The following is a 16598-nucleotide window of genomic DNA, read 5'->3' as shown; positions in this document are numbered from 1 at the left end:
GTTGAAAATCTGACTATGTAGAGAGAACCATTCTATTTTTTCCTTTTTTTACTAAAGTATGTAGTTGATTTACAATATTAGTTTCAACTGTGCAACACAGTGATTCAATATTTTTCTAGATTATACTCCTTTTAAAGTTATTATAAAATACTAGCTATATTGCCTGTGTTGTCCAGTGTATCCTTGTAGCTTACTATTTTATACCTAGCAGTCTGAGAGAACCCTTTTTAACTTTTTGGTGTATGTCTTTCTAGACCAGTACCTCAGAATGCAGTCTTCAGTTTACCTCGCTGGGATTATCGGGGCGCTTGTTAAAACTGCAGACTGCTGGGTGCTGCTGTAGGTCGTTTGGGGCGGGGCCTTGGAATCTGCTGAAAAGGAATGTTTTGCACACTCAGTATAAGAGCCTATTCTGTGTACAGTGTGTGTTTGTATACATATCTGTGTATGTGTACATCACATCAAGCTAAAATGTGATCATACTTGGTTTTTTAATATTGTGGCCAGCTTTTTCACTTCATTAATGTTGTTTTCTTAGCTGCACTGTAATACACCATATGGATGCACTGTAAATCTGTGTACTTCCTCCAGAGAATACTGGAATTCAAGTCATTAAAAGCCAAATAGTTACTTCTATACAATTGTGTATGATTGAAAGCTTTTAAAAATGAGATTTGGAGCTCTTTGAAGGAGGTAGATAGAACTGTTGAGATATTAATATGAATTTCTTTGAGCACAATTAAGGCAAATATTGAGGGATTTAAAAATATTAATCTCATAACCATTTAGTTTTAGACTATATTTTGAATTATCTTCTGTCATTGTAAAGATAAATTGAACTCTCTTACTGCTCATTTTGTCAGCCATTGTCAGTTATTAAACTGAGAAATTTTGACAATTTATTGTTATTTATTTATTTATGGTCACCCTTTGTTTCTTGGGGGACCTTAGTTCTCCAATCAGGGATTGAATCAAGGCCAGGCAGGGAAAGCCTGGAATCCTAACTACTAGGCCACCAAGGAACTCTCTGAGAATTTGTTACTTATATAACTTTCTTAATAGAAATTGAAAAGTTAGATGGCTAATATTTATCTCCTTTCTACAAGTTACTTTTTATTTACATTCTCAAAATGCCAAATACCGTTTGGAATAAAACTGATTGATGCTTTTACAAAGTAATCACTATTTTGGATAACATATAATATGATGTTAGCTCAGTGAAAGCAGCTGACTGCAGCTGTCCAAGATTACTATTATGCATATACTTACACCCCAGAAATTGACCAGCATTATCACTGTAGGGCAAAAGGAGTTAACAGGGGGAGAGGAAGGAGGACATTTTAATCACGATGCCTTGACTGCAGAAAATGACAGCAGCACAGCATCTAGTACTGGCTGTTTTTGATCCAGGCTGTGCTCTAGTGCTCGTAGATGGTTTTGTTTAGTAAGAGGAAGCCCATCTGCTCCTCAGGAGGAAGATAGATTTAGTCATCATGGAACTTAATACTGATTTTAAAGTAAAAATGTCCACATATAGCTATTATCTTGGACCTTCAGTTCATCCTGATAAACATGGTTGTAGTTAGCAGTTATTATGAACCAAGTGCTTTGCTTATGTGTCAGGGTGAAAAATTGACAAGTCGATTCCTACTGGTAAACTGTGCTCAGTGTTAAAGATGTCTCCTGAGACGTTACATAAGGATCCTGCCCCACGTAAAAGTACAGTTTAGAAAATTATGAGGGTTGACAGTACCCCACAGTATCACTTTCAAGTGTACTTAGGACAGTAGTGATATTTTTTTTTTTCCCCAAAATTAAGGAAGAAACCAAAGAGCATAGCTTCCTTGGTATTAACTGAGAGAAGAGATTAATAAACTCTATTAACTGTTGTAGATAGCAGAGAGAATGTTCAGCTGAAAATATATAAGACCTAGTGATAACTACCAGGGTACTTACTAGAACTCAAGTGTGTAGTTGCACAATCTGCAGAAAATCTCAAGAGGCAACGTAGGCCTGAGAAATGTTGAAAAGGGGATTACCCATGTTCTTATGATTAAGGGTCCTCTAATGTGTTTGGTTATCCTGCTAGCATAAAGTAGTCACATTAAATATGTCACTGTGTTTGATGGAATTGCCCAGAATTTTTTAAAAGTTTATTTATTTGACCACACCATGTGGCCTGTAGGACCCAGTTCTCTGACCAGAGATCAAAACTGCATCCTTAGCAGTGAAAACAAGCAGTCCTGACCACCAGGGAACTACTCCCAGTATTAATGATAAGACAAAAACATTTGCTCTGGGTTATATGAAATTAATATTTAGCTCTTCTTGATTATAGCATTTGACCAATAATTTCAGCTGCTCCTTAGGGCCACTTTTGGAATGAAAAGTAGGACCACTTTCCTAGACCAGTTAGCTACTAGTCTCCTGACTCGATGGAGGATCTACCAGGGCTAAATATGTGTCATAACTTGCCATCCTAGTTGAAGCACAAGTTCTGTTGTCCTAGTGTTAGATATGTCCTTTATTTATTTTATTTCATTTATTTACTTTTTGGCCGCGCCTCACATCTTGCAGGATCCCCAACCAGGGATTGAACCCAGGCCACAGCAGTGAAAACACTGAGTCCTAAACACTGGATCTCCAGGGAACTCCCTTGTATTCTTTATTTTTATCAGCGTATTCAGAACTTCATTAATGAGAACTCTGTTTCTCTCATAGATGAGTGCCAAACCAAATATGGAAATGCTAATGCCTGGAGATACTGTACCAAAGTTTTTGACATGCTCACAGTAGCAGCTGTAAGTTTATGTAAATCTTTTAAAAAGCTTAAGTATTTTTCTGCCAGTAACACTTTGCATATGTTTATCTAATTGCCATCTCAATTATATTGATATCATTAGCACTCATTGATGAATTTAGGTATGACTGAGTTTATTGTTATATATTCAACTCTTTGTTATCTTTTTTGCTAGTTAATAGATGAGCAGATTTTGTGTGTTCATGGTGGTTTATCTCCTGATATCAAAACACTGGATCAAATTCGAACCATTGAACGGAATCAGGAAATTCCCCATAAAGGAGCATTTTGTGATCTGGTTTGGTCAGATCCTGAAGATGTGGATACTTGGGCAATCAGTCCCCGAGGAGCAGGTTGGCTTTTTGGCGCAAAGGTCACAAATGAGGTAAAGCCAACATTTTTGTAAAAGTGGTTTGTTGGTTGCTAATGGCATATGTAAAGAACTATGGTTGATACAGATACCAAACTTCTAGTCTAGTTTACTGAAACTGTGGTGCCTGTGGTTGTCTGGTTTATCATATGTCTTTCCTTAAGGTTAAATGAGATCATGTAATAAAAGCACCTCCTTTAGCATCCACTGGTACTATGTGTAAAATAAATTTTCCTTTTCTTTCAAACAGTGCAAGCAATGAGATAACAAGGGCAAGATAGGCAACTTTTTAATATGTATTTCTAGGTATATATATATATATTTAATTGAGATATAATTGACATATAACATTGTATTAGTTATGTATACAAAATAATGATTTGATATGTGTGTTTATTGTGAATAGGCAGATTGTTTGAGGTTCAACTATTTTTATTTAAAAATACACACACATACACAGGGTGAACTAATCCAGCATAGTGGATGGAGTCAGAGAGCTAGATTTATCCTGTCTGAGCCTCTGTTTCTTTCAGTTGCAAGAGAAGGATAATAAATCTCTTTCCAAATTTTTTAAGAGCCATACTGAAGCCTCAGTAAATGATTGATATTGATAGTAATATGTGTGTGTGCTCAGTCATGTCCTACCCTTTGCAACCCCATGGACTATAGCTTGTCAGGCTCCTCTGTCCATGGGATTTCCTAGACAAGAATACTGGAGTGGGTTGCCATTTTCCTCCTCCAGGGCATCTTCCTGATCCCATGTCTCTTGTGTCTCCTGCATTGGCAGGCAGATTCTTTGCCACTAGCGCCACCTGGGATGCAGCCTGATAGTAATATATTTATTATTAAACCATAAAAAACTTTGCTTCATATCTGATTGTACTTACAGAATGCTTTTCTTTCAGAAATTTGTGTCTAATTATGTGATTATTTCTATAACTCAGGCCAAAGTGGCTAACTTATGGAAGTTAGTGGGGAATAACAGTAAAATGGGTTCTATAATCATGAGAGCTTTAGTAGATACAGGATTTATACTTTATTTAAATGCTTATTTTCTTATATATGTAGGTTGATTTATTTAAAAATGTGCTGGCTACTTAACAGAACCTTTCTAAATTGCAGTTTGTTCATATCAACAACCTAAAACTCATCTGCAGAGCACATCAATTAGTGCATGAAGGCTATAAATTTATGTTTGATGAGAAGCTGGTAACAGTATGGTCTGCTCCTAATTACTGCTATCGTTGTGGAAATATTGCTTCAATCATGGTCTTCAAAGATGTAAATACAAGAGAACCAAAGTTATTCCGGGCAGTTCCAGATTCAGAACGTGTTATTCCTCCCAGAACGACGACGCCGTATTTCCTTTGAGGCCTTCGCCCCATCCTGCTGACCCATTTTTCTGTCCTCTTCTTACCCCAACTTTTGTGTATTACCCTCTACAATATACTTTTTATTGAGCACTTTGCTGCTGAAATGCTGCCTCTTGCCTTTTTTTTTTTAATTTTAAATTATCTAAATTTATTGTTTGTTATGGTGTCTATAGCAATGTTTTTCTATCAGTTTTCTCCCCCATCCCATCCCCACCTTGGACTCATTTGAGAAGACTTGAGAAATGTCTTAATACTCACACTGCTGCATGTAGCTCTTGCTTATTTACCGGTCTGAGGGAAACAGAATGTGTTTCCTTTTTTAAAAAGCCAATTGACAGAACAGACTACTCTGAAATACTCTTCCTTTTGTATTATTCAGTCTTTTGTTTTAGTTTGGTAAGTTTTAAGAAATTTCAGCAGCAAAGTTGTTATCCAGTGGGCACGATGGACTGCAAATGACTCGAGTTATGTATACCGTCCCAGCTGTAAACTTCATTGTCCTTTGTTGGATGATATTTTAAATGGATATAAAATAAATTGGTCTAAAGGGCTGCCCTTTGTTGTGTTTTTAAATTTTAGTTTTAAAACTGCTATAGCTTATGACTTTGTACATTAAGATAATTGTATTGATCTTTTTCCAGATTCCTTGTATTTTTTAATAAAGTAATCCTAAATAAAACTCAGATAGGTTAAAGTGTTAGAAATTTTAAACAGCATACGTTGTTAGCTTAAAGTTATTCTTTCTTTTTTCCTAATCAGAGTTCTTGACCCTTTGGCTATTAAGTTTAAAACTTCAACTGAAATTCAGTACTATTTATTTTTAAAAAATCACTAAACTGTGCCTAAATAAATGACTGCCATATTAATGTTTTGGTTTATATCCTCTCTAGTAATAGAAAAACATTTAATACTTGTAATGCTGATATGTTCATTTGATACCAGTTGAGTAGAATGTGATCAATCCAGTTTACAGTCTACCATGAGTATCATTAAGTAAAATATATGTACTTTTCAATGGGAATCATTCTTTTCTTGCTGTAACACTTGACCTTAACTTTTAGAAAGTGTTCATTTTTTAACTGCAACTGGAAAGGTTGAAAAGTCAGGACTCTTGTATTTGTGGACTGTAATCTGAAGCAGATTTTTTAAAGTGTAGAAAAAAAACCCAAATTGTCCTTTTTGTAAAGGTCTGTGATACCATGTTTTGGCTTTGTGCGAGTAATTTGAATATCCAAAGGGTTGTGATGATCAGTTCTTGATATGCAACTGTCCGCCTAATAAGGACAAGTGTTCCAGTGTCTCTTATGACTTTGGTCATAAATGATGCTAGAATTAACCATTTTGTGAAATAGTTGGTATCCATTTACTACTATAATTAATTTTTTGTCATTCCAGGAAATCTTTGTGAAGCCAGCCAATTAATAAAGCACTTTAGCATCTGTTCAGGTAGTTTTGAAAACCAACTTTTTCCCATTCAGGATAAGAACTTCCAGGTTACCTAAAAATGCAATAAAAATCTTTATAGTCTAAGCTTCTTGGCACATAATTTTTCATCAGGGCTTTTCCTTTATTAAATGAGCACAATACTGTTTTAATTTTGACCCCCTTAACCACACAGCTCCTTGTATAGTTTTTAACTGTACAGCTGCAAGAAAGAAGTGACTAACACATTTGCTGCAAACACTTGAACTGTTGGGTCAGTAGCTTTGTGTTACTGCCCTGACCCCAGTGTAATTCAGGGGGAAAGGTATTTTTTATCTTACAGGGATATGTAGCTATGTATTTTACTAATTGTGAAACACTGGAAATTAATGATGCAGACAACTTGGTGTGGTCTTGGAATAGCTCTCTGCAGTATTTTTTTTTTTTTTTCTGTTACCATAAATTGTATTTAAGTGCTTGCTCTCATCTGCTTTTAAGTTGTACCAATAAAATCAGTAGCCCTCAGCCCTTCACATTTGACACTGCTTAGCTTAGATTGATGTAGTTGTTTTAGTTATCCGTGTAATGTGACTTTTATTTTTAAGTCATGGTGTACTGCATTTGTTTGTCACTAGTTGGGCATGTGCCAATATTTCTGTCCATTCCTTAACTGCCATCTCTGTTTTGCCTGATTTTTTTCTCTTCAACTGAATAATGGCTTTTTGCATGAAAAAAAGTTTTTAATATTAGACATGTAAAGGGAAGAGAGAGTGAATGTATTGGACTTTGTAAGCCTAAAAGGAATATTTGGATCCCTCTAATAAAAAGGGCTATGTACTATTTAGAGTAATCATGTGGTGGAAAATACTTGCAAGTCACAGATTTGTAGGCAGGAGGCTCTGTTACTCCCTGTGTCTAGGCTGAATGTAAAATCCCTTATGTTGTATTAATGGGGGTAATAACTATTTTTATTTGCCGATGATATACTTGGTTTCTAATAAAATGTCCTAGGCTCTAGTGAGAACTGTCTACTTTTAATTGCCAATTACTCCCCTTTCCTCATTTTTCTGATATGCTCTTGGCTAGCTTTTTCTTGGTTAATGCTTTTTCCTGAAAAATCTCACCATTTTAAATGTGTTTATTCGAGTGTGATCTAAAAAGCCTGGATCAAGAGCACATCTCTAATATGCAGCCTGCATCAGCTCCTACTCCATCTGGATGTCTAAAACTGTTGGACGATTTTGATGTCTTAAACCCTGGGTTTTGCTTTTGAAATAAGGTTTGAAATACTGTTCTTCGCATTAAGATTTGTGTGTTTTTGCTTTGTAAGCCCAGCATCAGGTTTTGGAAAATGCCTGTACTGTGAAAGCAAATCCGAACTCTCTCTGAGCCTCTTTTATTGTCACAAATAGAATTGCTTTCCATCAGCCTCCAAATAACTGTATATCTGGAGTGGAAGAGATTTAACAGCAAAAATCCAGATTTTTAAATGTACTTGTTTTCTAAATGCCAATGTTTGTAAAGCACCTTCAGTTCTTTGGATGAAAGGTGCTATATTCTCTCAGTGTAAATTAATAAAAAGATTATAGGAAGTTTGTCAAAAAATTTTATCTAATGCAGTCTGTAGTATGTCCCAACAAGAAGTTAGCATTTTATATAACACAGTTTTAAAAAATGCTTATTCCTTTACTTGGTTGCTTGACTAGTAAACAGAAGTGAAACTTTTCTTGTTCTGCATTTGACTCCAAGTGTCCCAGTTCTTTAAAAGCAACATTCATTGTTCTGTCCTGGATCCACTGCCCAGAACCCTGCTTCATGAGATCGTCACAACTCTTTCACTTGCGTAGTTAAACCGTGTGAAGTCATGCTGATGAAATATACAGTAGTGAAACACCGAACAGGAGCATTTGGAAAGTCCCCTAGCATGAAACCAAACACAGTGGATGCTTGGGGAAGGAACCTGTTCCCCTCTTACTAGTTTTCCTGTTAATCACTTAGTCAATATGTGCCTTTTTCACCCTTGTGATAGTAAGTTTATGCTGGTTTGGATCATTCAGATGTTTTCTTAATTCAAAAGTGCATGAAGTTTATGAATTTTTTTTTGCATGTGTGTCAACAGAAATACTACGTAAGTGTATTCCACTCAGTCCTTGGGGATCCACTGTTCTCGGCACTTTGCTCTTTTTTATATAAATGGAAATGCGTTATCAAAGACTGAATGCAGGCATTATGGAATAGTGGAAAGAATACAGGTTTTGAGATCAGTCTAGGTTAAGAACCCCAGGTCTGCCAGGCAGTAAGAATAGCTAACCTGTATTGAGCACACTTAACTGAATACTGTACATGCCCTATTTTGTGTCATCCTTAAAATGGCTCGATGACTATATTACCTCTTTGTTCATTTTTTCTTCAGATGCGGAAACGGATCATAGGTAACCTGCCCAAGTTTGCGCAGGAGAGCTGGAACTTGAACCCCTTTAGGGCATCCTAGAGTAGTACATCTTACACAATGTTAGTTATTGTAGCTGTGTGACCCTCTGGCAAGTTGGATTTCTAATCTTAAAAATTCTGTGTCTAAGAATATCGTACAGTGTTGGTCTCAGGATTAAAAACAGCACTCAAAATACCCAGTCCCTGACCCAAAGTTGCAGTTTATTGAGAGCACACTTAATGCCATTTGCCCAAATTCATTGTAGTTAGGAAGTAAGAGTAATCCAAGGTAATATATAATTGCTGACATAGTGTAGTTTATATAAGTACAATAAATTTGGAGAAGGAAATGTGTGATTAGGATGGAGTAGTTGGGGAAGGCTTAAAAGAGGAAGTGTGAATTAAAAGAGGAACGTGTACCAGAATGATGGGCCATGCATTTCATATAGTAGAAGCACAGAAACAGGGATTACTAGAACTTGGACACGATTTAAGAGATAGAATTGAGGGTACGTACTTCTTGGGAAAACTTAAGAAATGAATAGCTGCAGCTCTGTTGACAATACTGTGTGTTACAGAAGCATTGGCTAATTGTGAAAAACCTTGAAAACCAGGCAGGATAGTTTTAATTCATGTTTTGAGAAACAGTGAATGACATTCAGAATTAGTCTTCCTAGTAAGTTGATCCTACCAGGACTCCTACCCCATCTTCCCCAGTCTTTGACAAATTATTCTGGGGTTCTTTCCTTTTTCTGGCTTGGTAATAGGGTGGATACTACTGGTTGGGAATTAGGTGACTATGGTTCTGTAATTTGAGGATCATGTAAAATACTAATTTGGGAAGCCAACATGTCAATTTTTCCTTGACAATGCCATTTTAAAGATTCCATTACAATTTGCCATTATTTCACTGAAGGAAGTATGTAAAAAGAGCTGTCTCAGAATAAAGGACAGTCCTTTACACCAAATAAATTTGACTTTATGAAAAATTAGTATTCTTATTTTTGCCATTTGTGGAGATAAGAGATTTGTCCCAAGCCTTTTGGGACAAAAGGCTTAAGCTGTTATATTATTGATGCACAAAAGCATGTTCCACTAAAACAGAAGTAGCTTAAGAGTTTTATACCTCCTCTCAGCTCCAAATAGATTCTGAGGATCTACCAAACAAAAATTACAGAGGAATGCAGCAAGGGGAAGGGGATTCCACCAAAAAGGAAGAATTTTGTTAATATGTTAATGAGTTAGGTCTTATTTTGAAGGATGGTCTTGTTAAAGCAGAAAAGATGTGCTGGTAGTCTTGCATGCTTAGGTCTAGCAACAACACTAAAAATACAAAGAAATTTATTTTTAAATCGATTAGCTGGAGCAGAGGTCACAATTACCTTCAGTATCACAAGATGGTTAGCAACACATTCAGGGGTCAATTCTGTATAGGCATTTGAAAACGGAGCCCATTGCTTTTTATTATGGCATCAATTCTGTTTGCAGGGTTGATTTTCCTTTCTTGGTAATTTACTTTATAAACCTCTTGCTTTCTTGGAAGCCTGCACCCAAGCCTGTGATCTTTTCTGCAGAGTACTGAGCACATAAACCACGCTTTATTTTGATAAGATTCTTACAGTTTTCTTGCTGGATTCTCTGAAGCGCCTCTGAGTTCTGACCATTACAGCATGATGTAGTCAGGGACCGGATATGAGGTGGTTCAAAATGAAGCTCAGTTTGGAGACTTCGCTCACTGTCGCACCTGCCAGAGGAGTTTGGGAAACTGCAGCGCTTGGCTGTTGGGTCTGGCGTAGCGAGCGCAGTGTCGGGGGGGGGCGCCAGCAGGTGTGTGGGATGCAGAAACCTGAGCCAAAAGAACCTGCCCGCAGGTGTCTGGCGCCGGAGACGCAGTTTCTACTTTGGACCGCACGGTGGCGCTTAGATATCCCCGGCCTTGCTAGCAGTCTCTAAGGCACCTCCGCCGCCACCTGCAGTCTCAACCAAACTCTAGGTGGCGGGATGTGACGGCCCGAGAGCCCAATCGACCGCCAGGTTTTCGGCTACACTACAACTCTAGCCAATGGGAGCCGAGGAGAGGCGCGGAGGAGGTGGGTCTCGCGGCAAGCCTGGCAGAGGCGCGAGGCCCTCCGCCCGCCTCTCCGCCTACTCCAAGCCTCCGCCGCCTCAGCTTCCCGAGCGAGCCCTGCGGCCGCCGGAGCAGCTCCCGCGGCGGAGCAGGAGCCGGATGGTCAGAGGAGCCCGGCAGCCCCAGCAGCCGCGGAGTCGCCTGGCCCCCAGGTGGGGCGGGGGCTGGATGGAGGTCGGGCTTGGGGATGGGGCGGGGGCGCGGGAGCGGGCCCAGGGCAGCAGCTTGGGGCCGTGAGGGATTCGGGGGCGCCGAGACTGGTGGGGAGGGGGGTTCAGGTTCGGGGAACTCGGGGGTCGCCTAGGGGGCGGCGGAGCGGGCTGGCCGGCGGTCGCACCCTCCCGGCCGGATGAGAGGGGTGTGTGAGGGAAGGGGCGCCGATGGGTGAGACTCGGTGCGCTGGGCCGGGAGGGGCAGGAACGCGCGCGCCGGGTGGAGGGGGCCGTGGAATGCGGGGGGCGCCGGGCCTGGAGGGGCGGGGCTCGGAGGGCACTGCACGGGCGGGAGGGGGTGGGCACGGGGAAGGGGAAGCGGAGGGGTTTGCGGGGTTGATGAGGCAGACAATGAGTAGGAGGTGGTGGGTGGTTTTGGGGAGATGGGCTGTGACGAATAAGGATGAGGATGAGTGAGAGACCAGGAGACAGAGCAAGGTTTGGGCAAAGCAGATATTAGGGGAACGGTGAGTCCCGGGGTCGCTGGGTTTCGGGTTAATAGGGAAACACAGCATAAGGCATTTTGTAAGGTCAGGTATGGGCTTAGCGAGTCTAGGGTTCTCGAGGGCGGTCCGTTGAGTTGTTGACTGGCATAGTATGGCCCGCAGATGTGTTCTGGTATGTTACTTTTAGTTACCATCTTATCTGTTTGGTCTGTAGACTGACTGGCACAGTGGAGAAACCACCCCGAAAACGGAAAAGCAGGTAAGGCAAAATGCCTTCCTAATTTTTCTTCGTATTTTTCCATTTGCTTGGCTGCACCTGTGCTATACTGCATAATTATACACTGTCAGATGAAGTTTTTTATTTAGCTCCTTTCTTAATGAATGTAGCTGTCTGCAGGATCTCTCTTCTGAGGACCTCAAAGTATTACCTGTACAAAGTATTACCTGTACCTTTTTTTTGTATCTAAGATTATATGGCAAACAGATGTGGATAATTGAGAAGTCCTAGTTTTTTTTTACATTAGCCGTAATTTCAACTTCTTCACCAGCTCTGTTTAAAAGCTAAGGTTTATTGAACACCTACTATGTGCCAGGTACGATGTGCAGGTGATTATTTGTATTATCTTCTGTAATCCTTGAAGCTCCCCAAGGAAGTGTGTACACTGTTTTACACAGGAGAGAACTGAGACACAAGAGAAACTGGGCATTTCCCCAAGATCATACATCTAATCAATGATAGAACCAGGATTTGAATCCTCTTAGTCTGACTCCAGAGCTGAAGCTTTTAACATTATAATGCCTCTAATAAATAAATAATTGAAAATAGGTAACTTTTAAAAAATTCATTGTACATAGAGTGTAATAAACAGCTGAACCACAGGAAAATAGATACAAAATAGTCCGCAGCAAGTGCATTATTCCGTGCGTGCGTCGGTTCCATTTTCTGAGCACATTCCACGTGTCAGGTACTTGATAGCAATTCTGTGTAGTCTTTGAAGATTCCTTTTTCACAGATGTTGGCACTGGCCTAGAGAAAGAAAGCTACAGTAGTGAGGATGTGACCAGTAGGACCGCTGTAATAGTACTTGCTAAGTTATCCATGTTAATACCTGGAAAACCTTAACAGTAAGTAGATATGAAATGCTGATGGTGGAAGGCGTCAGTAGCCAAAGTTCCCTTGTCACTCTTTAGGCCTGTACTGGGCAATATGGTAGCCATGTGTGGCGCTGAACACTCAAAATGTGGCTCGCATGACTGAGAACCTGAATTTTTAATATTATTAGTTGTAATTAATTTAAATTTAAAAATGGATACTTAATTATTGGAAAATGTTTATATCTGGAACAACTTGGATATGTGAATCTGCTTTTTCATCTGTAAATTATGAAATCTAAATACAGATCAAATTTATCCAATGAAAAACTTAATGTCCAAGGTGAGGCGTATATTTTAAGTATTAAAAAACACACCAAATTTCAGATTAGTACAAAAAGAGCATGGCAAATTTCTCATTAGTAATTTTTGTGTTGATTACTTCATGAAATAATATTTTAGATATATTGGATTAAATAAACTATTACTCAAATTAATTTCAGTTTTTTCTTTTTACTTTTTCTAGCATTACTGGGAATTTAAAGATCACAAATATGGCTTACATTTACTTTCTTTTCAGTAACCCTTGTTTAACTCTTATTACCCCATTGCCAGACTCTTAGAGTAGCCTCCTGACTGGGTTCCTTACCTTGAATCTGTAATTGATTCACATACTGTGCAAGTTGATCTTGTAATTCTCAAGCTTAAGGTCCTTATGTGGTTCCCCTTGTTTACTGAACATAATTCAGACTTTTTAGTATCATCATGAAAAGAGACTGCCCTGTATTATGATAAACCATAAAGGAAAAGAATATTTAAAAAATGAGTGTGTGTATGTACATATGTGTGTGTATATATATAATTTTAACTAAATCACTTTGCTATACAGCAGAAATTAACACAGCATTGTAAATCAACTATACTTCAGTTAAAAAGAGAAGAGACTGCCTTTATTTCACTCCTCCCTATCTTCCCAGCCACAGTTGAGTTTTGTGACCTTGGAAATTCTCCGTAATGGAACTACTATACGTCTCGTATTAAATAACTTTCTGGTGAACCCTTCACAATGAATTAATTGCTGAATATAACTCTGTGTTCTGTTCGCCATTCCCAGAACTTAGGTTTAGGTTTTTGCACGATTCCTCTTTCTCTCTGGAATACTTTCTGTTTGCTCCTTGGCAAGCTCCCCCCTTTTAAGACTTCCCTCAAACATCGCGTCTTCCACGCAGACTTTCTACCCTGTCCTTCACTTTCTTCTCTGCTTAGTTCATTCCTATGATAGCCTGTAGATACACCCATGTATAATGGTTTGGGCTGAATTTGAATCCTAGCTCTATCAAATACAAGTTTTGAGATGATATACAAGTTAATAAGCCTCTCTGAACCCCAGCTTCTTCATTTGTATAATGGAAATAATAACAGTTCAACCCTGATACGGAGAAGGCAATGGCAGCCCACTCCGGTACTCTTGCCTGGAAAATCCCATGGACGGAGGAGCCTAGTAGGCTGCAGTCCATGGGGTCGCTAAGAGTCAGGCATGACTAAGCGACTTCACTTTCACTTTTTACTTTCATGCATTGGAGAAGGAAATGGCAACCCACTCCGGTATTCTTGCCTGGAGAATCCCAGGGACAGAGGAGCCTAGTGGGCTGCCGTCTATGGGGTTGCACAGAGTCAGACACGACTGAAGCGACTTAGCAGCAGTAGCAGCAGCAGCAACCCTAATAGGGTCATTAAGTGTTCAATATAGTGCCTGGCACATAGAAAGTATCCAATAAATTTTAGGTTAAAAAGCACATTAAATGCCTTTCATTTCCCACCTCTTTTCTAAACATATATAGTAAAAGGATTGAAAATAAAGATATTAAGGCAAAGAAGACACGAGAGAAGAATAATAAAATTAAATCAGTGGTGAAGTTAGTATATAGACTAGAAAGTATTTCACAGTTCCCAAAGGTTGGTTCCGTATTTAGCTCTCAGTTTCCTAGAACAAAGCTAAGAAGAAAATAAGGCTCAACTTCCAGATTCATGCAATCTGTAAAATCAAAAACATGTTCAAGGGAGGCACACTTTTTTTGACTCTTAGAGAAAAATTTCTCTCATTGATTTTTATAATGGGGACACTGGTTTTGTGGGGGAAAACCCCCAGTGATAAATATACTAGAGAGTTTTTTTTAAAGATTGCTTCTTATAACGCTGCTCAGTCCAGGTTTAGATGATACCAGTGAACATTCTCGGAGAAGGCAATGGCACTCCACTCCAGTACTCTTGCCTGGAAAATCCCTTGGGCGGAGGAGCCTGGAAGGCTGCAGTCCATGGAGTCGGTGAGGGTCAGGCACGACTGAGTGACTTCACTTTTACTCTTCACTTTCCTGCATTGGAGAAGGAAATGGCAGCCTACTCCAGTGTTCTTGCCTGGAATCCCAGGGACAGGGGAGCCTGGTGGGCTGCCGTCTATGGGGTCGCACAGAGTCGGACACGACTGAAGCGACGCAGCAGCAGCAGCAGCAGCAGTGAACATCCTGCAGAGAGCCAAAGCCCCTGGGTTTAGTGTACTGCCTGCTGATGGTGTGGCTTGGTTCAGAGACAAGGAGGGATGCGTGAACTACCAGGACTCTGCTTCTCCTCAGCACCCAGAGTGGTTCCTGGCACCTAGACAATGTTTGATTGAATTATGGAATGAATGAATCTGTAAATAATTGGTTTCATGACTATTCTTTCTTGTAACCAGGTTTTGGTAAGCATCAGGCAGCACAGAGTTTTAAATTCTTATTCTCAGTCAGGAATCCTGAGGGTGCACATTCTGCATATCTAAGGTCAGATCCTGATCGAGTCAGCATTTTGACCTGAATAGACTGCCAGTATATATCTCTAAAGACATCCTGTGGGCAGGACCAAGATTTTTCTCAGAAAACAATTATGGGATTGCTCTAAAGGTAGAAAAAATAATGGCCAGACAAGCTCTAAAGATAGATTATAGAGAGAGGATATAATGGTTGTAGCCAGAAATTATTTATAGCTGTTTTTATGAGTTGTATACTGTGGCCATAAAATCCTCAATATCAAATGATGGAACTTCCTGGTGAACATTTCAATATGAGTTAATTGCTGAATGTAGCTGTAAGTATTCCTTTGAGTTGGCCTGCTGTGTTGAGTTGTGGACTATTACACTGTATATCCTATCCCATTTTAGGAAACAGTTGCCAAGTGTGATTTTTATTTTAGGATAGTTGCTGTGAAGTCATTCTTTTTGATAGACATTAGTTAGTGGCTGAGTTATCTTTTGAGAACATTCCTAGTAGACTAAACTATAAGACAGTTGGAGAAAAACTTCAGATGACTTGAGATAAGCACCTCATAACCCACTGTTGCCATTTCTTTGTTCATTCTGCCTGCCCACCACCCCCAACTAAAACTCTTGTTTCCTTGTTTTAGTTCATCTTTGTACCCCTAGTACTGAGGGGTGCTCAATAAAAACTTAGGGAAGTAACAGATGAGTCGGTGGTAAGAGGGAGTTAGTGCAGGATGGGGCTTTGGTGGTCAAAAAAATGTGATACTGTTTAATGCCCCTGAAAAACTGTACTAGGCTGAAAGGAGTTTTAAGATTAGGAAACTTAATCTCTATCTGGTTTTGAAAAGTTCCAAAGGCTTCAGTATATCTGTTAATAAGTTTTGGATTATGAATTAGAGAATCCTTTCAGATCCTATTAGGAACAGGACCCATTTGTTTGGATAAGATTCATGTTGATTTAAGCTTTATTGTGTGATTCGGATTTTGTGTGTGTGATGTATTTAAAGCAAAAGGATCCATACATTTTGGAGGTGTATGTAATTTGTTTAAATTACATTTGAATTAAAAAACACAAGAAAACAAAACCTTTAAATGCTTTCTAGTTCTGGGTACTAGGGATATAGACATGAATCTGGCCCCTGCTGAGGAAAAGCTCATATCTTAGTGGGGGAGACAGATGCACAAAAATGAGATGATGTAATTGACTTTGTATATATCCAAAGAGTTTATAGTAATTTTTCGTATTGGTAATGAGGGCAGTTTCTACAGACATTTCATCTAAGCTGTGAAGGTTTAGAGGATAAATTTTGGCAGTAGTGTGACTGTTGAAAATGACAAGCTAGAGCTAGGATGTAGGCTGAGTATAACGCAGTCTTCAGTGTTGTTTAGACACTCAGTCATGTGACCCCACAGATCACAGCCCGCCAGGCTCCTCGGTCCATGGGATTTCCCAGGCAAGAATACTGGAGTGGGTTGCCATTGTCTTCTCCAGGGGGTCTTCCCTGACCCAAGGATTGAACCTGCATCTCCTGCC

At 39.4% G+C, this 16598-nt stretch overlaps 2 protein-coding genes across 3 annotated transcripts in view; both read left to right on the top strand.

The window, feature by feature from the left end:
• PPP6C (protein phosphatase 6 catalytic subunit) overlaps positions 1-7690 on the top strand; it is a 43774-nt gene extending 36084 nt beyond the window's left edge. Inside the window, exons 5-7 of the mRNA XM_027556259.1 lie at positions 2722-2801; positions 2976-3185; positions 4293-7690. Of these exons, the coding sequence (XP_027412060.1) occupies positions 2722-2801; positions 2976-3185; positions 4293-4541 (539 nt within the window). The 3' untranslated portion in view covers positions 4542-7690. The remainder of the gene's footprint in view (positions 1-2721; positions 2802-2975; positions 3186-4292) is intronic.
• A 2823-nt stretch (positions 7691-10513) lies between these two features.
• The window catches only part of SCAI (suppressor of cancer cell invasion), a 116599-nt gene continuing 110514 nt past the window's right edge, over positions 10514-16598 (top strand). The window contains exons 1-2 of one of the 2 annotated variants that reach the window (XM_027556256.1): positions 10514-10675; positions 11396-11440. In XM_027556256.1, coding sequence (XP_027412057.1) covers positions 10623-10675; positions 11396-11440 — 98 coding nt within the window. In that variant the 5' untranslated portion in view covers positions 10514-10622. Of the gene's footprint in view, positions 10676-11395; positions 11441-16598 lie in introns of those variants that run through there. The other variant, XM_027556257.1, reaches the window with a different exon arrangement.

Source organism: Bos indicus x Bos taurus, chromosome 11 (genome assembly GCF_003369695.1).
Source record: "Bos indicus x Bos taurus breed Angus x Brahman F1 hybrid chromosome 11, Bos_hybrid_MaternalHap_v2.0, whole genome shotgun sequence".
Taxonomy (NCBI): domain Eukaryota; kingdom Metazoa; phylum Chordata; class Mammalia; order Artiodactyla; family Bovidae; genus Bos; species Bos indicus x Bos taurus.
This window is presented reverse-complemented; position numbering and strand designations above follow the sequence as displayed.